This window comes from Saccostrea cucullata, unplaced genomic scaffold (genome assembly GCF_032062105.1).
Source record: "Saccostrea cucullata isolate Sc308-1 unplaced genomic scaffold, CSIRO_AGI_Scuc_v1 ctg43, whole genome shotgun sequence".
Taxonomy (NCBI): Eukaryota; Metazoa; Mollusca; class Bivalvia; order Ostreida; family Ostreidae; genus Saccostrea; species Saccostrea cuccullata.
In genome coordinates this window covers 405,908-429,501 of record NW_026934231.1, presented here as the reverse complement: position 1 = coordinate 429,501, position 23,594 = coordinate 405,908, and the positions used below count along the sequence as shown (strand labels likewise).

General features: G+C 34.7%; 2 protein-coding genes across 2 annotated transcripts; one reads left to right on the top strand and one right to left on the bottom strand.

The window, feature by feature from the left end:
• Positions 1 to 221: 221 nt before the first annotated feature.
• LOC134240279 (cilia- and flagella-associated protein 58-like) lies at positions 222 to 7,710 on the top strand. Its single transcript, XM_062722380.1, has 16 exons — positions 222 to 337; positions 1,504 to 1,566; positions 1,679 to 2,043; positions 2,625 to 2,781; positions 3,801 to 3,995; positions 4,111 to 4,248; positions 4,411 to 4,570; positions 4,781 to 4,863; positions 4,970 to 5,161; positions 5,462 to 5,623; positions 5,763 to 6,050; positions 6,189 to 6,412; positions 6,517 to 6,628; positions 6,732 to 6,956; positions 7,047 to 7,180; positions 7,356 to 7,710. The coding sequence occupies exons 1-16, from the start codon at positions 329 to 331 to the stop codon at positions 7,471 to 7,473; spliced, it is 2,625 nt and encodes an 874-aa protein (XP_062578364.1). The 5' UTR covers positions 222 to 328; the 3' UTR covers positions 7,474 to 7,710.
• A 1,093-nt stretch (positions 7,711 to 8,803) lies between these two features.
• LOC134240313 (putative transferase CAF17 homolog, mitochondrial) lies at positions 8,804 to 13,921 on the bottom strand. The gene is made up of 6 exons (XM_062722417.1): positions 13,610 to 13,921; positions 11,090 to 11,224; positions 10,595 to 10,775; positions 10,081 to 10,227; positions 9,569 to 9,668; positions 8,804 to 9,198 (listed from the first exon to the last, which is right to left on the bottom strand). The coding sequence occupies exons 1-6, from the start codon at positions 13,901 to 13,903 to the stop codon at positions 8,973 to 8,975; spliced, it is 1,083 nt and encodes a 360-aa protein (XP_062578401.1). The 5' UTR covers positions 13,904 to 13,921; the 3' UTR covers positions 8,804 to 8,972.
• Between the last annotated feature and the right edge of the window lie 9,673 nt (positions 13,922 to 23,594).

Below are 23,594 nucleotides of genomic sequence, written 5' to 3'. Positions count from 1 at the left end.
CAGATTGCATTCTACAGGCCTTGAAATGAATTAACCGAATTACTTACGTACTACTTAGCTATTAATTTGCAAAGGTTCTTCTTATATTCTGTCTTAAGTGTTTTTAATTATATTTTTGCAAACAATTGGTTATTTTCTTGCCAATTTTTCTAACTTCTTGCTTTAGTCACAATTAAACACTCGACGAATTTTTCATACGAAGCTGCGGCTATTTATAGTTGTCCTTAGCAACATGACTCTAAATAGGACACACAGACAGACATTATTGTAGGGGTGCAGGAATAATAAAAATTGCGAGTAGGATATTAAGCATAACACTCTTATAAATATGGCCGAGGTATGTATGAAAAATTTCATATCATGGGTCTTTTAATTTAGCAAAATTCGTCTTTGCGTTTTGAACACGAACGTTTACTTCATACTTGTCGAGATGTTGCTATGCAGTATATACATGCATGCATAGATAAATCGGTGTTCCGTGTTCCCATTATAATCCTCATACAGAAAATTTTCACTATGAGATTATGAAAATTTTTAATGAATTAAAAAACTCTTCTTTATGTGCTCATATTCGGAATCAATCTACTACGTTCTGAAAAAAATATTTTTAATTAGCGCATGTAGAAACGTGATTCATTACTTGTTTGTTGTTAAACTTTTAAGTATTCATACATTATGAAATAGGAAAAATGTTTAAGTTATATAATAAAATGTGTATTTAATATCAATTATATACTGCCATGATATCTATGTATAGGGTTTTTATACATAACGTACGCATGTTCATGATCATGTTGTTGTATTTGAATCATAGCCTTTAACCTTTAGGTTTACCATGATTATATTTTTGTGCCAAGTTATTTTGCCAATTTCCTTTGAGTGGTTTTTCCTTGTATTGTCTCCTCCAAACATTAAGTAAATACTGAATTATATAAGGTAAAAATTGTTTGATTAATGGGTATTTAGATCAGATTATAGGTCTCTGTTTAAATTATTGTGATTATTGAGTACTTTAATACAATTTCACCAGTGCAAGTTTATATTTAGTATTTTATATTTAGTAAAATAAATAAAGTTGTGCAAGTAACAATGTGGTAGCATGCAGTAGCAATGTGTTTCTCAGGGCATTATTTGGCAATTTATTGTCACAAAGGGAAAATTAAAATGGGGATGGGGGTGGGGTGACTTTTATTTGTACTAGTTATACATGAGAAAAAGAGTGCAGTGACAGCACTGCTGTGACGTTACCTGTCAGTTTGGTACGTAGTACACGTGATTCATTAATAAGTATGATTCAAATACTGATGAAAGTAACTTTTTGACAGTACAATGTACATAGAGAATACCTGTAATACATATCGTTTTTCAAGAGTTCTTTACTATTAAGGAAAGGACTGATTGTCAGGATTATTGCAGACTATCATCTTAAGCTGCAAGGTCAGTTTATTTTGTTTCAAAGATGGAAGTTGTTTTTAATTTTATGTTTATTTGTACATTTAATAGGAAAAGGCTAAAGGTGGGATGGATGATAGTGCATTTGAATCCCTTGAAAAGGACTTTAAAGAGGTAATTATTATGCATGTACATATAAAGCAGTTAATCCTTAAATTCACTGGTAACATTAAGACAATGGATATTATAAGCAATTTATTTATATGATTCTTCTACATTTCTATAGGTTCTTGAACAACTGAAAGGGGACAAAACACTTGACAAGTTTCGACAAGAATATGAAAAGCTTCATAAAGCACTGAAGAAAAGTCATGAAAGCGAGAAACGGTTGATGCAGAAAACAAGGGAGTTAAATGCTGAAATCACAGCCAACTCGGCCAAGGTTGCCACAGCATTAAAACTGTCACAAGAGGACCAAAACCAGATCCAGTCATTAAAGAAAGAAATTGAGAAGGCATGGAAAACTCGGGATGCTGCTTACGAAAAGGAAACAAGGGCAAGGGAAACAATCCAGCAACTAAAAATGGAGATCGCTAATTTAAGCAAGCTTGTAGAGCAAGGAGCTGGACTCACTATGGGACAGGAACATAGGTATTGGCTCAAAAAGATATTTCAAAAAGTCTTTAAATCCAAACTCATTTAGATATTGAATACTGTAAATCACGTTTTATTCGCAAGAACTTTATTTTCGCAATGAGCTCGCGAAAATTTCATTCTCACGTTTAAAAGTATTTCTTACGATTATATAGAAGAAAAACAACAATTCGTGAAAATTATGTCTCACTTATAAAGAGTCAATGACTAACTCGCGAAAATAAGGTGTCGCGAAAATTTAGTGATCTACAGTACTGGAAATCATGCTCATTTTTCATTCAACAAACTTTTTTCAAATAAATGTACACCACATGAAAAGTATGGTGATGAGAGCCTAATACATGTTGTTTGATTTTCCTAATCATTCTTATCTCGAGAAGAGTTATTTCCTTTTGAAAAATACTACTTGACTGTGATAAAATACAAACAGAGGCATGTAAAGTCCTTTACATAGAAAGGACCTTTATTTGTAATTTACAATAAAATTCACTACATTACTATTTTTACTATTTGAATATGATAAAAAAAATTCTAATTTTTTACATGCTTTTTTAACACACTTCCATTTACTTTGCTAGTGTCAATGAACTCTTGAAAATGAAGGAAGAATTGACGAAGGAGAGAGATGAGCAACTGAATGAAATCGTCAAACTACGAGAGTCCCTGGCTCAGGCTGCCTCCCAACAGCAGAAACTGGAGTCTGATAAGAAGGAGTGTGAGGAAAAAATACAAGAGGTATATGTTATTTATTATCTGCAAATTTCTTTAAGACTTCATCATCATAGTTGCCAACTCACCCGATTTCATCGGGTCACACCCGATTTTTCAACCCGTAACCCGATTATTTTTTATGACCCGGCGGGTCATGCTTATCACCCGATTTTTGCCGAACAACCCGAAAATCTCCCGATTTCCGGATTTGGTTCGTAAATTAGGTTACACTTTTAATTTCCAGTTACAACCCAAGCTTAGATCATCTACGTAAACAATGCCGATGGATAATTATCTGTGCAGGTGAAAACAATTAACTGGGTGTTATTTTGACAAATCAATGTTTGAAGTCAATTAAAATGGCTTCCGATAGAACTAGATCGTTATCAGGGCCAACAGGAACAAATTGAACCAAACACATGTCTCTGATTGAACCAAGAAAAAGAGAAACGATATTTATGTACATATCAAGGAATCTTGGGGAAAAAAACTTTCATTCTAGATAAAATAAAGTGATCAAAGACAGTGTAGGCCTAACTTCAAATTTAAAACATGCTGCAGTAGTTAATTAATTAAGAGAGAGGAAAAACAACTTCAAACTGAAATTGGTATACTTTCAAATTTAGCAGAAACTGAAAAGGTTTTCTTTTTAAAAAATGCACATTTACTTCAGGTCAATACTGAAATATGAAACCTTCAATTTTCATTTTTAACATGTAAATTAAAGCAAATTATGTCTGAATTTTTTGTCATAGTAAATTAAATCCCTTTTCAATAAAAAGAATTCTCAATACACAAATACTTTGTATATATATGCATAAAATTTAATCATGGTAAATATGTTGTGAATGTCGTTACGCGTTATGACCAGATTTTTTACTTTCCAAATCTGGTCATGACCAGATTTTTACATGCTGGAGGTTGGCAAGTATGTTCATCATTACCTTATTGATTTATATATACACTGTAATTCATATAGTTGGAATGCAGTGTCAGCTCTTACAATCAATATTTGGTGTCATTTTCTTAAAATTTGCTTACAGCTTAACCAAGAGATCCAAGTTAAAAACAATGAAGCCCAGAGAGAGAGCAGGAAGAAGGACAAGATGGAGAGAGAGCTGAAGCAAGCCAAGGCTGATCTGGATGCCAAGACGGGGGAAATCAAGAACCTGCAGGGGCGTATAGAGAACTACAAAAGTGACATCAGTAAGCTCGAGCAGCAGATGAAGGAACAGAAGGTAAAAATTACTGACTTCAAGTCTTGTAATACCCAATAATTAATCATGAATTATATTTGAAATTTTCACAAAGTTTTGAATGATACTGTATAATTAATGAACTTTTTTGTTGCAGATCTTGAATGAGAGAACCATAAAGGATGCTGACATTTTACACACCAGATTTGCCAAGCTTCAGTCGGACTTTGAATCTCAGTTGATCACTACAGATCAGCTGACAGCTGAGAACCAAGCCCGAGTCACTGAGCTTAAGGTAACACATCATACAGCTTAGTACTTATAAGTACTTTGTTAGAAAGATTAATGTGGACAAGAAATCAGTTTTCAGTGTACATTCCTGCAATGAAAACATTTGATATACATTGAGATTTTGTTTTCAAAAATATTGTTTTATACAAAATTGTTATGTCTGTAGCAAAAAGAAGATGAAGTGAACCAGCTCAAACAGGAGACACAACGCCTGAACAAAATGAGGGAGACCATTCAGAGGAAACTTCGGCAAGTGGAGGAAAATAAGTCAGACGTAGAACAGCAGAGGGAAACTCTCAAGAGTCAAATTATTGGTTTGGAGAGAGGTAACTGGAAGTCTTTATAATTTTCTCACAAATTTAGTAATCTCTTGCAAAAGTTTCTTGACAATATATATATATATATATATATATATATATATATATATATATATATATATATATATATATATATATATATATATATATATGTATGTATGCTCAAGCAAGTTTTATTGAAAATGAGATTGTCAATCTTTATTTTATCTTTTAAAACAGAGTTGGAAGCAGCCAAGAAACAAGCTGAGGCTGATAAGAAAACTATTGATGATAGAACAAGGGAGCGTGACATCCTACAAAAGGTATGTTCTTGGGAAAATCAGTAAAGTTCATTATGCATATATATTGCTTTCGAAAATACATACATCTAAAAACATAGGAGTTTAACTATATATTTGTATTATACAGAGTATGTTGAAAGCAGCCAGTGCCACTCAAAAGCAGATCCATCTTGTGCGGCTCCATGAGCAGTCCAAGAAAAACCTGGAGCAGGACATTCAGAATTACAGGGAGGAGGCTCAGAAACAGAGAAAGATCATCTACCAGCTGGAGAAGGAGAGAGATCGCTACATCAACGAGGCCAGCGATCTCACTCAGAGGGTAGGTACACCAAGCTTGGGATTTCTATTTATTGGAATTAAAGCAAACATCCATTAGGTATTTATCAAGAGAAGTTACTAATCTGCTACTGACTGAAATAGCATCACAAAATATTCAACTTTTAAATCTGCTTTTGCATTATTATGCAGAAATTAAAAATGGTACTTTTGGAGGTTCAATTATAAATATTTTGAGATGCAGATATTATCCGTTTTTCAGATCATGTATTTGTGATCTTTCACTAGAATAATTAATAGTGTATATTTGATATATTCATGAATTTTTTTATGTCTCTTCTAGGTTCTTTCTCATATGGAAGATGTAAAAGTCCGAGAGATGCAGATTTTCGACTACAAGAAGAAGATTGCTGAGGCTGACACTAAACTCAGGCAGCAGCAGAACCTGTATGAGGCTGTTAGGAGTGATAGAAACCTGTACAGCAAGAACCTCATCGAGTCTCAGGTAAGCCAGTTTGTTTTCTTGAAAGAAAGAATGCTTGAGCATTTAAAAGAACTCAGAGTCTGGCATGATATTTAAGCTTTTATCTGTTCATTTGTTAGTTGATACCCGGTAACTAAAATATTTTGATGATAAATTTTAGGATGAGATCACTGAGATGAAGAGGAAGCTGAAGATCATGAACCACCAAATTGATCAGCTGAAGGAGGAAATTCAGGCTAAAGAGAACGCTCTCCTTAAGGAGCACTTTGAGCACCAGAGAGTAGAGAAGGACAAGGAGAACCTGAAATCGGAGCTGAACCGCCTTAAACAGCAGGCTCAGGAGAGCAAGGCTTACATCGAGGCCCAGGAGGCTGAGGAGAGAAAGCTGCTCAAGATCATCGCCGAGGCAGATGCTGAGCGAGTCAGACAGAAGAAGGAACTGGATCAGGTTAGGCATGCAGTTATTAATGAAAAAGACAGTCATATACATTTAGGATAAGGTTGAGGGACTGACTTATTTAGAAACATTTGAGAATTAATTTAGTGTCTTTAATTTAATATCTGCTATATTTTTTCTTCTTTTCAGGTGATTAGTGAGAGAGACATTTTAGGAACTCAGCTGGTGAGAAGAAACGATGAGTTGGCTCTTCTGTATGAGAAGATAAAGATACAGCAGTCCACACTGAACAAGGGAGAGATACAGTACAACCAGAGACTGGAGGATATCAGAGTACTGAAGCTGGAAATCAAGAAACTCCGAAGGGCAAATGCTATCCTAGAGAAGAGAGTAGCCAATGTGAAGGACCTCAGGTACATAGGTCATAATCAAAACTGATTTTGAAATGATTCCCCCAAATTTATGATGTTTGAGTTTTAACATGTAAAGACTAACTCTTTGAATCTTGCCTTTCCAGACTTGAGGTGTACCACATTCAGAGAGAATTACTGAGGGAAAGAACAAGATGTAAGGCTCTTGAGGAAGAGTTGGAAAATCCAATGAATATTCACAGATGGAGAAAGCTGGAGGTAAGTGTTTCACTTCTCCAGCAGATATCTTATATGTCAAACAATTTTTAAAGTTTTTTCTAAAAGAAGTAGCTGTATATATGAACTTGTTTTTTCTCTCCAGGGTAGTGATCCAAGTACCTATGAGATGATCCAGAAGATTCAGACTCTGCAGAAGCGATTGATCTCCAAGACAGAGGAGGTAGTGGAAAAGGAACTACTGATCCAAGAGAAGGAAAAACTATATCTAGAGCTAAAACACATCCTGGCACGACAGCCTGGTCCCGAGGTGGCAGAGCAGCTCACCATTTACCAACAGACGCTCAAAGAAAAGACCAAACAAATGAAGGTAGGAATGCACTCTCAAGAGGTCTTACCAAGTAATGTTCACTTTCAAAAGGTGATATTTCTTTAATGAGTTTAAAATATTTTTTTACAGTCTATGGCTTCTGAATTAAATATGTACGAATCCCAAGTCAACGAATACAAATACGAGATAGAAAGAATAGCTAGAGAACTACAAGAAGTCAAGAAGAAATATTTCATGCAGAAAAAGAAAGAACAACAAACAAAGTAAGTTCATTATGGAATAAATTGTCAATTTATTTATTCTGGTATAAATTGTGATAAATTATTAAACAGTTTAAAGAGATGCAGTGCTACGTAAGCCAAATATGGTTGAATGATTTGAAAGTTATTCCTGGACAGTAATAAAATTAGTAGTTGACCATGTATTTTTCCTTTACAGAGAGAGGGAGCGGGCTTTAGCCCAGGCCGGGGCCCCTGTCATCCAACCCCAGAGGACAGACGGGCCTCGGTTCACAGGAGGAGGATTTAACCTTAAGTCCACTAAAACAGCTGCTTAGCACTGCCATCCCGCTAGGCAGTGCTGAATTTATACCATATAAACACTTCCTTTCCTAGGATTTTTATTTTGGACTTTCTAAATAGGGAATTCTGTTTTAATCAGACTATGCTTCAAAATTTTGAAAAAACAATGTATGCATGTACATATATTTGATACATAGCACTAAAAACATTTGAAGAACCTATCAAATTTACTGAGATAAAATGCAAAATATTTGTTTATTTTACATGGAAGTATTTTTATTCTGTCTGTGATAAAACTTGTTTTCATACAACTTATTTATTATATCCAATAAATTTCCCAATTTATTTCTCTTAATTCTTTCATTGCTGCCTGTATACATCTATATGCAGTTCAACCATAAAGATTGAGGGGTGGATTTAGTAAAACAGGAGGCCTGTGGGCCTTGTCAGACCATTAAGCTATGTTGAACTCAGTCCCACATGAAACTGCAAGATACAAGCCCTACCCTGAGTCATCAGGACACAAATTACAAAAGTTGGTAATTGACCAAAAGCTTATTGCCTATAGAGACAGGTTACTACTAAATTTTCAGGAATAAATAAGATTTTCAAAGGTGCATTGTATAATAAATTTTTAGTACCCTGGTATACAACAATCTTATCCCAACCCTACAGTCTGAACCTTTTCTCAAGAGAATTGAATTTCTCAATATGGTAGAGGATTGGCTGCTCATTATACATGTTTTATTTTGCCTCCTGCTTTTCCATGATCAAATAAAGAAGTTTTTCGGAGGTGTCATGTAATTTCACAACAAACTTTGCCTCACTATGGGACCTAACACAGAAATCATATTTCTGGTAGAAGGCTAGCTTCTTACAAAGTTTAATTGCTAGATGTCCAAGTGTGAAGACTTTCAAAGGTGCCATGTTCTTTTTTTCATTACATCTTAAACACAATGGCACTGATAAAACAACTTCAAGATATTAAAGAGATTCAAGTTATCGTGGAAAATGTAAAGAATAAATGGTTGGGCCTTTCTATTCCTGTCGACATACCCATGATATATAAAGTACTGTACAAGATAATGAAGTCCAACTGTACATGTCCAACCTGGCCTCACCCTGGCACAATAAATTCCATTTCTTAATTTAATCAAAAGGGTTTTTTAAGAATACGTTTTTTAATGATTCAGCATCAGAAAAAGATTTATTTACTATAAATCTTAATTATTTTGTCTTGCTAAATTATGATTCATTCCATATGCTTTTAACCAAATTTTTGCTGATGATATTGTTATATCAGGTACTTTATATTACAGTTACTTTACTTTAAGTTGATAGAATTTTCAAATAATCTAGAAGATCGACATTTTTAAATAATTTATTTTGGTACATGTAAATTTCCATTTCACAATTACAAATACAGAGAACAGGCAAAACCTTATCTTATTCATGTACTATTCTGTACTGGTGCTATCCCATTCTAATGACTGGCACAACAAATTTTAGATTATCACACAAATCGCTTAAATGTTTATTGTTGAACAGTAACCTCCCCTTCCTGCGGCCACCAGCTGGGAATATGAGCCCTTACATTGTACTGCTGTCCACTAGGGGTAGAAATAACAAGCTTCTTTTTGACTTCAGCCAATCGTATTAGTCCTAAGCCAAACTTATCCAATGAATTTCTATACTTCCCAGCATTCTTCTTTGTATCTGCTGTTTCTATGGTTTCTCCTGTTTTGATATCCTCTGGAACTCTGTGCATGTGAGAAATTTAATAACAAAGTATTGACTTCAGCTTTGATACTGCACAAGGTATTCAAGAATATGAATGTCATTTAGAACAAGCTTAATCTCTCAAACTATTGACATACTAAGTATTTTGAATATCAATTACCAAATTCGCCATATCTATGAATTTTTTTAGAAATTAAAGCTAAGAATGAGCATTCGCCCTGTCTTCCCCATCGACGTATAGTCAAAAAATAACAGTATCAGATTCATGCAATACACATTTAATATTTGTCTTCATATATCATTGTTTATCAGAATAATTCAAATTGTGTGCTATTGCATTTATAACATTTAAGAAACAAAACTCTATTGTAAAACTGTCCCTATCCTTACCTGTCAAACTCTATAGGAACGAGTCGTTTCCTGATTACCCCCGTGTGGTGAGACCTGGCTGTCAGCTCCTGCCCTATATAACAGCCTTTACTAAAACTCACTGAAAAATTAACATAGAATCAACTTTTATACTAAATGAGTTGAATGGCTTTATGATCTCCAATAAATAGATATTGAATTTTTTTTTTTCATTCATCACAACTTGCTATAATGCTAATATGGAAATTTGAATGCAGGAAGACAGGTACATGTACTTTGAGTACTATGATTTTCATCAGTTGCCTTTCTTTGGCAATGCTTTACACTGAGCTTTACCCCCAGAAACCTAGCTCCACCTCTTTGTGAATTACAGAAATACATTTCAATCTCATTTTATTTTTTTCTGAATTTGATTTAAATCAATCATTTTATTGTCTTATAAGGACTGGTAAATAGTTTGCCATTTTCAAATATATTTTTAAAATAACTTTACAAGTTTGCCAAAAAAAAAATGTCAATAGTTGTTATTGTACCTCCATTATGAAAGACAAGGTTACTCTCCAGTGGTAGACACTGGCCAGGAGGAAGATCTAGAGTCCCCTCGGGGAGCCCCGTTTTGTAGCGCTGGATGTGGTACTCCCTCTCCTCCCCCACTTGTACCTCACAGTCAGTGTCAGTGGCTAAAAGAAAAACTTCCTCTTAGTTTGTCATACAAAAATGTATCACACTAATTCATCCAGAGTTTGACTTTCATCAGGTATTGATGAGCTTCAACTTTTGTGTTACAAAAAGCTGCTACATAATGATTTTTATGTAATATAAATGCTAACAGGTGTAAATTCTATATATTTCACAGCATTAAAAAAATTGGGTAAATTTTGTAAAGTACATATATAATTTTATCTTAATATCAAGATGCAATGCAGTAATAAATCATTAAGGTTTTTATTTTTATTTTTTTTATATCAATCACACTCAGAAGCCCAAATTGTCAGTAAACTGTTGACTCTTTCATGAAACTTAAAGAATATTGAGCTCTTTATTTACCTGCTAGGACAGACTGTTGATCCCTGGCTATGATTCTCCAGCCAAAGTGCTCTAATCTAGGATCAGGTTCACAATGAATTGTCTCCCCTCGTTTGATAGGCAGCCACACTCTTTCACTTTGTTGTTCTGAGGGCAAGGCAGCAAAGGTCTGGAATTCATTACTTACTTCTGCTATGTCTACCTAGAAAATATAAATTGATAAACAATAAACACCACACAAATCTCGATATTACAAAAATCTGTCTATTGTTTATCACTCTTATTAAACTCATGTGATATGCCTCTCTAAGAGGGACAACTCTAGCAATAATTAGTGTATGTTTCCTTTATATTTTTTCTCAGATCAAATTTTGACCTATGTTTATAGAATACTAAATATGCTACAAATTCATCTTTATCTCCATCTTCAGTAAGACCATTTCTTATTCACAAAAAATTCCAATGACAATAAGCAGCAAGTAATTTTCCATCAAATAAACTTTTATCTACACTAACCTTTTTTCTAATTTTATACTTTTTAACAAGTTTAATCATGTCTTTTATGACTTCATGGTCACACTCCATCAATACACCAGGAACATTGGTGTCTTTATTATTCCTGTACATGATAATATCATACAGCACTCTTCCCTGCAAAAAATAAATTTCTAATTAATCAGTTATCAAAGATTTTTATTTCACATTTTTTTTTATAAATGTGAAAGCTGAATGTTAAAAGCGGGAATTTTTTAAGTTCTCTGTACATGAATTTCCCTGTAAAATTTAATCAAAAAAAGATATTTTTTATCCATATAGAAATTCTTCTATTATATATACACAAGGTAATAACCTGTTTGTTCTAGACACATAGTGATTACCCGTGGATTCTAGATAATGGTGATTACCTATGGATTCTAGACACATGGTGATTACCTGTGGAATCTAGATGCATTGTGATTACCTGTGGACTCTAGATACATGGTAATTCCCTGTAGGTTTTAGACACATGCTGATTACCTGTTGAATCTAGACACATGGTGATTACCTGTGGAATCTAGACACATGGTGATTACCTGTGGACTCAAGACACATGGTGATTACCTGTCAATACCTGTGGAATCTAGAGTTCTAGATACATGGAGATTACCTGTGCAGGGGTAGACAAATAGAATTTTGCAGTACTTGCCCTCGGACAGGTTACCATCGTAAAACTACTTGTCCTACCAAAAAATATGCTTGTCCCACCTTTTTCTTAAATTGCACAGTAATGAAGCATTGATATAAAATTCTTTCCTGGGCAGTGTTGAGTGAGACACTTAAACACTAAACGAAGACCATCCTAGATCTAAAATCACGAAATTCTTCCACAGCTTCCTCATAATTCTGCAATAAGATACACTTTTTTAAAAATTAATGTTGTATTTATTTAATGGAAAAAGGTGAAGACGAATCTGTGAACAGAACACTACTGTGATGTCGATTAAGAGATCATGGCTGAGTGCTTGGCAGGGAACAGCAATTAACAATTTTAACACCACTAGCATCTGTACTCACAGTATGAATTTAAGATTTTGACAATACAGGTAACTCTCGATACCTCGAAGTCCGCGGGACCGAGGAAAAACTTCGAGAGATCAAGAGTTTGAGTTTTCAAGAGTCCAGAATTTTCCAGGTTTGTTTGACAGGTTTTAAAATTAGTCTTACCGGATGTAATGATTTTCATGCAGTGCTAACTTTTTACACGTGGTTTTTATAAAACAATGAGATATTTTCGTATTATTTATTTATTTATTCTTTATAATTACAAACATCATACTACGCATTCGTTATATGAAAACAACATTTTACAGCGTCGCATGGTACATAGCATTATGACTTTTCCAAACATATACATTGAACGAAGTTCTGTAAGTATTTATCCAACAATAGTCATCATATTGACATTGAGGATGTTTCTGAATTTTCATATTCTGTTAAACTTTGACACTGATTCGAAAAAAAATTAAAGTTATTAAGTGTTTCGTCTTGTAATCTGCAATTATAATTTCTCAGTAACACTGCGTTTCTAAATTATCATAACACAGTCTTCTGCCTGGGGCCATTAAATGTCCAGGTAAAGTTGCTAATTATGTAGCGGGACTGCATTTTGACTTCGAGGGATCAAGGGTTTCGAGAGATCTAGAGTTCAAGAAATCAAGAGTAAATATATAGGGGAAAAATTCGGGACCAGTGACTCACTTCGAGCGATCAAGAACTTCGAGCCATCAAGAGTTACCTGTAAATATCTAAACTCTCATACACTGTTTTTGACGACATCGATAACTCCATGTTTTAAAACATCTGCATATTTTAACATTACCTTAATGGGTAAATTCTAGAGGAGTTCCGACCATTCGATGTTCGTATGTACTGCTGATGCAGTGGTCAACAGCAGTGAAAACAGGTGCTTTACTGTGATTTATGATACTTTAAAAGCGATAACACAAAAAATAATTGAGTACCGTACATGATCTTTTTTTTTATAAATGGGAAAATCACTTGTCCGCGGGCAGGCACCTGTTATCAAATTTCTTGCCCGCCAACCAAAAGTGGTTGTCCCAAGCGTCGGGCAATGCTATTTGTCTAGCCCTGCTGTGGACTCTAGACACATGGTGATTACCTGTGAATTCTAGATAATGGTGATTATCTATGGATTCTAGACACATGGTGATCACCTGTGGAATCTAGATGCATTGTGATTACCTGTGGACTCTAGATACATGGTAATTACCTGTAGGTTCTAGACACATGGTGATTACCTGTGGAATCTAGACACATGGTGATTACCTGTGGTATCTAGAGTTCTAGACACATGGTGATTACCTGTGGAATCTAGACACATGGTGATTACCTGTGGAATCTAGACTCATGGTGATTACCTGTGGACTCTAGACACATGGTGATTACCTGTGGATTCTAGACACATGGTGATTACCTTTGGGTTCTAGACACATGTTGTCATGTTGTTACCTGTGGAATCTAGACACGAGTGTTTACCTGTGGATTCAGCATCATGGTATATATGGATTCCTTGTCTTCCTCTAACTGTGTGACATCATTTGTGACCAGTCCCTGTAAGAATGGTACCACATCCGCCCCCTCTAGTCTTATCATCCCTCTGTTACTCATTCTGTACAACCTCCATGTCCTCCACACACTGTAAGTCCGGGATTCCCTCCCTGTGAAATTAATGTTGTCTCTTCCGCTAGGCTCTACCTTGTGACAGCGGCATAGGATGGAAATTGGACATTGGCGCGTTATTCTTTGCCAAGTTGGAACCAGAAGTCTCATTTCACTGGTCTTTGTTTGTTTCTTGACAAAAGAAAGAGTTAGATTAGATAAAAGTATCATTTTACATTTTTTCCCTGAAACATTGAGCCGGATTATCGATCATTTTGATGCAGCAAAAAATGATCAGCTGTAACAGACTGGAACCATTTGAAAGATAGCCAACTAGCAATTTAAGGCCTCTAGCTTTAGATTATTTAATAAGAAATAATATCATCCAATTTTTGGGCCGACAAAAACACGAGAACGAAAAAATACTTACAAGTTACTCTGCTGAGGACAACAACATTTTTTTTTTCTTCGCTAAAATTTAACCGGATGTAAAGGAAGAGTCATAAATTGTAAAACCAAACAAATTGGAATAATGATATCCGTATAACAATTTTTTTTTTTTAGATACACATTGTCTCAGGCCTAGTCAATATCGGTTCAACATTTTCGAATTCGTTTAAATTTCACTCAGTTTAAACATACCAAATTGTACATTCCTTATCTACTCGTGGAGGGTGACATCCTTATACCTTTTTCCCATTTGTTTGCTCCATTTAGGGAGAGGGGTCATTTTGCTCAGTATATATTTATCTTTATGCAATTTTATCTCATATTTGGTTACTCAATACTGTCTTCTGTCTTTATCTAAAATGTGTCTCTTTCCTCTTCGTCGGATACCCACGGTTTATAAATCAAATAAATATATTTTATTGAATATGCCTAAACCCAAGGATAACCCATGAAAGCCAGTGTGGCTTATTTCCATGGGGCCCTTTTACATATGAAAAAAATACTGGCATATGACATATTAGATGCAGAACTGTAGCTCTTCGAAAAAAAAGTATTGACAGACAGGAGAGCTACAGTGCCACCCATTGAGAAACTGTATATTTATTTCGCACAAAAAGTGCGCTGTTTCTCGATTTATTTCTCCATGTTTTTAAAACTATAATCTCAAAATATCACTAACTGTATGTTCCTAACATATTCTTTCACTGTTTTCACAATCAAACATTCCTTATAATTGTTGTTCAGGCACGTAGCCACAGGGGGGGGGGGGGGGGGGCTGCCACTTTTTTCCCCAAAATTAAAAATAAAATAGGAAATTTCCTTTGAAAGGCTTGGTTGCCCCCCACCTATCTAAGGAAAACGTAGTATAAGAAATTGGTACTGAAAGAAGTTGACATTGAAAAAAGTTGGCCTCTATATTTATATCCGAAATCAAAAAGGATTGAAAACTTCAAAAGGGTGAAGAAAATAAACAGCGATCGATCTATAAAAATCATTTAACGATACAAATCGGTGACGAGTCTATACTCAAGTAATCGGCACCGACCCCCAGAAATTCATAAGTTGGGATCAGTAAGCATCACCTGATGATCGGTCACATCCGCAGTGAGACCTTTGTATTAATATATTCATCAAAAATTTTGAGTTGAGGAGATGCCCGAGTAGATTTAAATTATCTTCACACCATTTACAGATTGAAGTTGGAAGGTTTCAGGGTATCCCAGCACACATGCGATTATGTTCAAAATGTGATTTAAATGAGGTGGAGGATGAAATACATTTTCTCTTTAAATGCGCTAAATTCAAAGATGAACGAGAAACTTTCTTAAAATCTATCTCAGACATATGTACCAATTTCCCTAATCTTGATTTTAATGAGAAGCTAATATGGCTTTTTACAAATGAAAATGAGACAATCTTAAGATTACTAAGTCAATACATATCAAAATATTGTATATGATTTTTGAACATTACTACATTGTTACTTTTTGTAAATTATAATTGTGCTCTTTTTGCCTATCTACATTAGACATGAGGAGGAATGCAACCTTTTATTCATTTTAGATATTTTACTAGAATTCATGCATTTCCTGAAGCATCGCCCCTTGATGTCTTTTGTAGACTGGCAACCATTAATAGACCTTCATCTTTTTCATCTTCACAATATTTTTACAATGTTTGCACACCACCATGGTTAAATTGATTTAATCTTTTTATTATGCTCATTCATGAGAAGCTAATATGGCTTTTTACAAGTGAAAATGAGACAATCTTAAGATTACTAAGTCAATTCATATCAAAATATTGTATATGATGTTTGATCATTACTACATTGTTACTTTTTATAATTTTTGCCTATCTACATTAGACATGAGGAGGAATGCAACCTTTCATTCATTTTAGATATTTGACTAGAAATTGTGCATTCCTGAAGCACCGCCCCTTGATGTCTTTTGTAGACTGGCAACCATTAATAGACCTTTATCTTTTAATATATTTGCACACCACCATGTTAATATTGGTTTAATCTTTTTATTATGTTCATTAATAAAAAGTTAATATGGCTTTTTGCAAATGAAAATGAGTAAATCTTAAGATTATTAAGTCAATTCATATCAAAATATTGTATATGATTTTTGAATATTACTATGTTGTATTTACAATATTTGCATACCACCATGGGTAAATTGGTTTAATGTTTCATTATGTACATTGTCTCTATTTTATGTGATAATATATAGTATCTGTATTATGCCCCCAGTGGGACCATGATTGGAAATAAATGCTACTTTATTCTATTCTATATTATAAGGCGTAACCGTAATAATTGGTCTGAAACAAGTCAGCCAAATACGACCCATTCCTACAAGGTCATTAAAACGACAATATAATTTAATAAGGGTTGTTGGAATCCCTGTAACATTAACTACTCTGTCAATCGAATAATTTGGGAGACATAAACACCATATACAGGTGATAGTGGAATATTACTACATTAATAAGGTTAAGTTGAAATCATCTCGTTTGTCATAGAGGTTAAATTTGTTATTAATAAATGCGCCCTTTTCGTTTATAGTCAGTAAAACATTCAAATAGCATACTTTTTGGTGTCTCAAACTTCAAGTTCGCTGGAATATATCGATTCGACATATGAATGAAAAACTGATAATACATCTTCAATATACTAGTATGTAAATGTCGAGTTGAAGATCACAGCTACCTACACTATATTGTTTTCTCCTTCTCGTGAATAAGTTTTTGAACTGATTCTGCTTCATGAGAATATATAAACATATCAGCTAATAAAAAGGAGCAAAATAAGTGCCCATCGGAATCCCAACAGTTTAATGGAAGACCTGGTCTCCGAAAACTAAATAAATGTTTTCAATCAGGAATCCCAGCATTCTTTAAATATCAACTAGCTAGCGGGTAGGCTATCTGTCTGTTTAAAAGAGATACACTCTTTGTAGATATCTAAAACCTATCTAGCAGCCATGTTTAATATATGTACTAATCGGTGCGATCCGGTTTGATCACTGTAGTGCATTTGCGTCGCTTGTAGCTTAGGTGAATCACAGACACCTACAGTTTTAAACCCCTTCTCCATTGCCTTGTTTAAAAGCGATAATATTTATCGAAATTATGATATCTTGAAATTATGAAATTTACCCGTAAATTTTTATCAATACGTCGTTCGAGACATATTTTAAAGGTAATACATGTAAGTGTTTTACCTATCACAATTTTGCAAGCAATCTGTAAAGGGACATGTTTCTCTACTAGTGTATTTAGCCCAAACCTTATCCTTTATGTATTTCTTTCTCCATTGACAGCTTAAACGTTTTGGTGTTCGTCAATTTGTTTCGCTTCATCTGATCTGTCATTAGTTCAAACTGTATGACTTTCAACTAATTCTATAAAGCTAAACGAAGTGATAACATGAAAACCTCCTTCATCTCGCCGTCAATGGAGACAATTTTAGAAGAGAGAACGATATTTAAAGTGTCCTAAAACATTATTGATTTCCTGGCACATGTAAATATTAAGACAAAACTAAACAAATGTATTGTTGAAATACCGGTACATCAAAATGGAATTTGTATTAGTTATATAAATAAACCCAGTGTTTAAATTTAAATCTATTCAGATGTAGATGCTTTTATTTTGTTTTAAACGGTGAATGATAAGATAATCGATTTTGATATCAAATAATTTGCCAGGAAAAACAATATTACTTTAAATCAGTCGATTTTCTTTGACCATCTTTCCTGTGAACAATGAATTGAACTACATGCGAGTTTGTTTTTAACATGTAACGAAAACTCTGTATCAGTGTAGTGTTTTACGAAACCACGAAGATGAGGGTAGTTTATATTTTAAAATTCATCGGATTCTGTAAGTAATTAACAATTATAATTAATTGATGCATTTTGTTCTGTTGATGTCATTGAAAAATATCACGTATAAGTGGAAATTTTAGCGAGACGCAAATTTAGCGATTCATCCATAAAAGTTGTTATTTTATTTTTTAATAAGGCAATGTATTTTTAGCGATTTTAAAATGCTCAATTAAGAAGCTTTTACAAATAAAAATAATTAATTTTTTGCGATATTCAATTCTAGCGATCTCAGCACCCTCGTTAATAATGCCAAAATTAATTAAATCCTCGCTAAAAATTTTGCTTATAAGGTACTTTATCTTGATCATATTTTATTTCTTTACTTAATTTTTGTATTTCACAAGGATAAATAAAAAAATACACATGTTTTCTTACAGAATTAGATTTATCGCAACTGTAATGCACGTTTAATGCAAACATAATTATACAATATTATCCATGCTTTTTATTTTACTAAATTATAAAAAACGAATTATTACCCCGGCATATTTTTAAATGGTGTTATGGTGAATGAAGTTTCTGTGGAAGTATTTTGACAAATAATATACCGGTATTGGGATAACCAACAGTGATAAAACCCATAATTCAATTTGGTAGCCGAGTTTTACGAAACTCCAAAAACATCAGGTGTGGGATCAGGTGTCATAGAGGGGTGAGCATCCCCTCCCGACTGTGGTCACACCTGCCGTATGTTTCATGTTTATCTAATGAATTTTCTGTATAGGTTTATTACAAGCAGAGAGTTCTAGAAAGAATGACCTCAACAACTCGAAAGATAAAGTAGAACCGTCTGTGTTCTGGCTGATTCAAAGTTCCCGCCACAATTTGATTGGACCACAGACCAGGTAAACGCTGAAGAGAACCAGATAACGCATGCGTGAAAAATTCATAGGAATGACTACTCATTTAGTCATTAAAATATATGTTAGTAAATACATGTATCTCAAAATTGCAGAATCTCGGTCAGTATTGAATACACAAGGGTAAACATTAAAGTTCGTAATCCTCTGTCCACTGACCAGTATAAAAATTTTGTAAAACTTTTGAGAGGTTCGACGAACCTTAATTCTCCTCTGTGGTACAAACGAAGTATAAAACTCTGCTGTTTATCAAATGCATATTAGAATAAATGCGAGCAGTCTCTTCAGAGCATCTTACTCAATATTGTCAGTTCCCTTTATGTCAACTGTGTTAAAGTTAAATTCTTGGAATAAAACAGGATTAACCAGGACAAATCGAATCATTTTAAAATCTCGTATACTAGAAGGGTTAAATGGAAATTATCAATATTGTACTTTTGCAGAATGGATGCATATGGAAATAGTCAAATCTTTAGTACATATTCATAAAAAAATTCAGCAATTTCACAAATTCAAACAATCAATTTTTAGCGTGGCGTACCTTCATTCGGTTGATATCAAGACCCCGGATCCATCAAACGCCATTCCAACCTCACTGGAAGCTCTGCTATTTTCAAATGCCCGGGATTCTTATGTTGAAGTTCCTGAAGATGCCAACAGTTTCTCGCCCAACTCCGCCATGGCGATCTTATTTTATTTATACTTTGAAGAAGCTTATCAGAACGCAACCTTGATTCAATTTAAAGGAACTAGTGGCGGGTTTGAACTTTTTCTCCGAAATGGCGTTTTGTCAGCCATCTTTTTCTCAAAAACTGGAACAAAATATGAACATAGTTCTCCTGGTTTTGACCTTAAGCCCTACAGATGGCATTTTGTTGGAGCTGAGTACAATAAATTATGGGCAGATAACGATCAGTTTGATTTGCTTCACATTGATATGTCTTCTTCATCCCAACCTCGTTATTTTTCCACCCTTACTGTTTCCGGTAATATACCGGACATTGATATGGACGGATGCATGCGACTTGGACAAAACTTTGCAGAAGATTCGAGTTTCAGTGGATACATGTCTTGTCTTCAGTTTTACACCGTCTCCGTATTTCATCCGAATGAAATTCTCAAAGACTTGTATGAAAAATGTGATCCCAATCTATGGATCCACGACTGTAAGTAAACTATCCTTTGTTTTCTTTCTACAGATAGCGTTGTATACCTGTTCCTGACTTCAGAAAATCTAAATGGAAATGTTGATTGAATTCGCTTTTTCATGACATTACATATTGAAGAAATGTTCATTTTGACATGCCGATGTGAGTTTATGAATTTATGGTCGATTCTATAGCTTTCCTTCAATGACTGCCCTCTTCCCCGATAACTCACTTTAGAAACATGTATAACCATTAATTATTAAGGAATTGAAATCTCTACGATGTCAATTATAAGGTCAATTAAACTGACATTATACATGTATTATACTCACCAAATATATTGATTGACTAATTGTATGTTATTTAACGTCCCTCTCGAGAATCTTTCACTCATATGGAGACGATTCCACTTTTCGGTGGAGAGCTTCAAATTTTGTCCTATGCTCGGCACTCGAGACCATTGAGCAGGGAGGGATCTTTTTCGTGCCAGCACCTACTGCGACACAGGACCTCGGTTTATACGGTCTCATCCGAAATGCCGGTCTCCAGATCCCACAGTGGGATTCGAACCCGCGACGTAAGGATCAACTCCTTATTTCGCGACTCTAGAGCAGACGCTCTAACCACTGCGCCACGCGGGCGACATCACCAAAAAGACAGTCGTTGATGTAGTTGATGCGATCCACGATTTGACTCTTTCCGATCAGGTTTAAAATAGACAACTAATTCTATTCCTTAATGCCGATGAATACATGTATAACGTAAAATGCTAGTAATAATTGAGCGGTCCCGATCCTTCAAATTTCTATTTCTTGTAAAGTGAATCTTTTTTTTTTTTTTTTTTGCACTGAAGTTTTATAAAGCGCCGAAAGGTATAATTTTTTTGTTACTGACTTTTAAAAAATATTATTTTATATTTTTTTTAATTCTTTGGAGTTTCTGAGAATTTTGATTTAACCCACTTCTAAATTATCCTACACATTGCGCCTATGGGTTTTAATGCATGCCTGCGTGAACAACATGTTTCTGTTAACATTTGATCAAAGACCTTCTGTTTTTATTCAGGGGACTCAACAGCAGATTTTATTTCTGGATCTTCTCCTTTCTGCATATCTGAGTTTACAACAACACTACAGTTTGTAACGTCAGATACAACCCCAACAGAAACGAACAGTACAACACAACAACATTTAACGACTGTCACGACTAAAGACACCACAGAAACAAGCAGTACAACAATACAGCAACCTGTAACGACATCAAAAGACACCACAGAAACAGACAAAACAGCAACACAGCAACCTGTAACGTCAGCTAAAGACACCACAGAAACAGACAAAACAACAACACAGCAACCTGTAACATCAAAAGACACCACAGAAACAGACAAAACAGTAACACAGCAACCTGTAACGTCAGCTAAAGACACCACAGAAACAGACAAAACAACAACACAGCAACCTGTAACGTCAGCAAAAGACACCACAGAAACAGACAAAACAGTAACACAGCAACCTGTAACGACAGTTAAAGATACCACGGAAATAAACAGTACAACAATACAGCAACCTGTAACGACAGCTAAAGTCACCACAGAAACAGACAGTTCAACAAAGCAACCTATAACGACAGCTTTTAACTCTACAGAAAAAGGCAGTACAACACTGCAACCTGTAACGACTGTTCAAAATACCACTGAAACAGACAGTACAACAACGCAACCTTTAACGACAGCTAGAGACGCCACAGAAACAACCACAATACAGCAACCTGTAACGACAGCTAAAGACACAGCAAAAACAAAGAGTACAATAGCGCAACCTGTAACGTTACCTTCAAACTCTAGAGGAACTGACAGTACGACAGACAAATCTGTAACGACAACATTACATTCTCACACATCATCCCTCTTCACCATCGCCTCTAATCCATCTCTTTCGCTTTCTACAGAATCACAACCATTGACGTCATCAAGCTCGTCGAACTGGTCTTTCGTTACTCCCTCTTTGACTCACATTACATATGAAATCATTGAGGGTTGTGTTCGATTTGAAAAACAAGAAAATAACCAAGCGGCCATGGCAGATTTGGGTGTGTATACATATGGCACGATTTCTGAGTGTGTTTACAGATGCATAAGAAACAGTTTATGTGATGCAGTTTCGTATATAAATGTTAGTAACGTTATTGTTTGCTCAGCAACATCAGATTTTTCGAGTACAGTGTTTGCTATCGGACACACCACGTATTTTCGGAAAAATTGATTTTGTAGTGCATTCATTTAGTCACAGTGTAGAGACAGATTATGTACATATCTTTAAATAAATAATTGTATTCAACCGATATGCAGGTGTCTACAAATCTAACAAAATGACAAATCAAATTTGGTACTCTGGTACCCCGTAAGAGGTAGATGAGCTAAAACCCTAACTTCTCTGTATGGCCAGATATTGTATCAAAATAAGATAAGAACTCATTGCTTGACAAGCATCGGTGTTCTGGTAGCCTCTAAAAAGTAAGTCTTCCCTATTGGTATTAAAGTCAGATATCCTGAATTCAAAGTTGAGCCTTTTAAATGTTTTTATAAGGCCAATTTTATTTTAATTTAACGTTCCTAGATACCCGCAAAAACAAATCGACTGTAGATACAATGTACGCACAATGATGTTTTACACCTATATATACAAACGTATAACCTTTCCTGAAATATAACTCGTATATATCGGAATTAACTCGTTCTCATCATGAATAGGTAAATTACCAACGGAAACCACAGGTGCTTGAGGACAGGAACCCCCCCCCCCCCCAATATAGACCCCTGGCCTTTTAGACTTTTTTCAAAAGAATTATATATGGATGACACATTTGTGATATAATCTATCCTATCAATTTAGAAAATTTGCTTAAACTAACATTTTATAAAAATTTCTACCCCACTCTAAATGCATAAATTAACAATTTTTTTATATATAGAATGTAGGGTAGATTTTATAAAACGTTTGATTTATATATGTAATTTTTCGAATTGTTGGTATACATCTTATCACAAATATGTCAATGAAAGATAATTTTTGAGAAAAAAGTCGAAAAGGCCTCGGGGTCTATATCGAAAGGGGGGGTCCTGTCCTCAAGCACCTGTGACAGAAAAAAATTGTTTTAAATGAGATAAATTACATTGATTTTTTAAAATGATTTTTTTTTATTTATAGTTGCTTTCAATGCAGTTTACAAGTATTTTTCAAAACCAAACCCGGAGAAACAAAGACATGATCTCTGTAATTCTCGGTTTTACCCCAAAATTACGGAGCAGGTGTGGTCGGTGGGTAACCGGAGCCTCTATGTCCAGTCTATGTCATAACCAGAACGACAGGGGGTCAGACGATCAATAGCGGTCCCCCACTCCCTCCCAAACTGTGACAGAAGGTTCACCTTACGTTCACCTGACGACCTATCAATGAATCCCACGTTCCATTCATGAAAATATTTGGCCTGAGAGTCTCGGTAG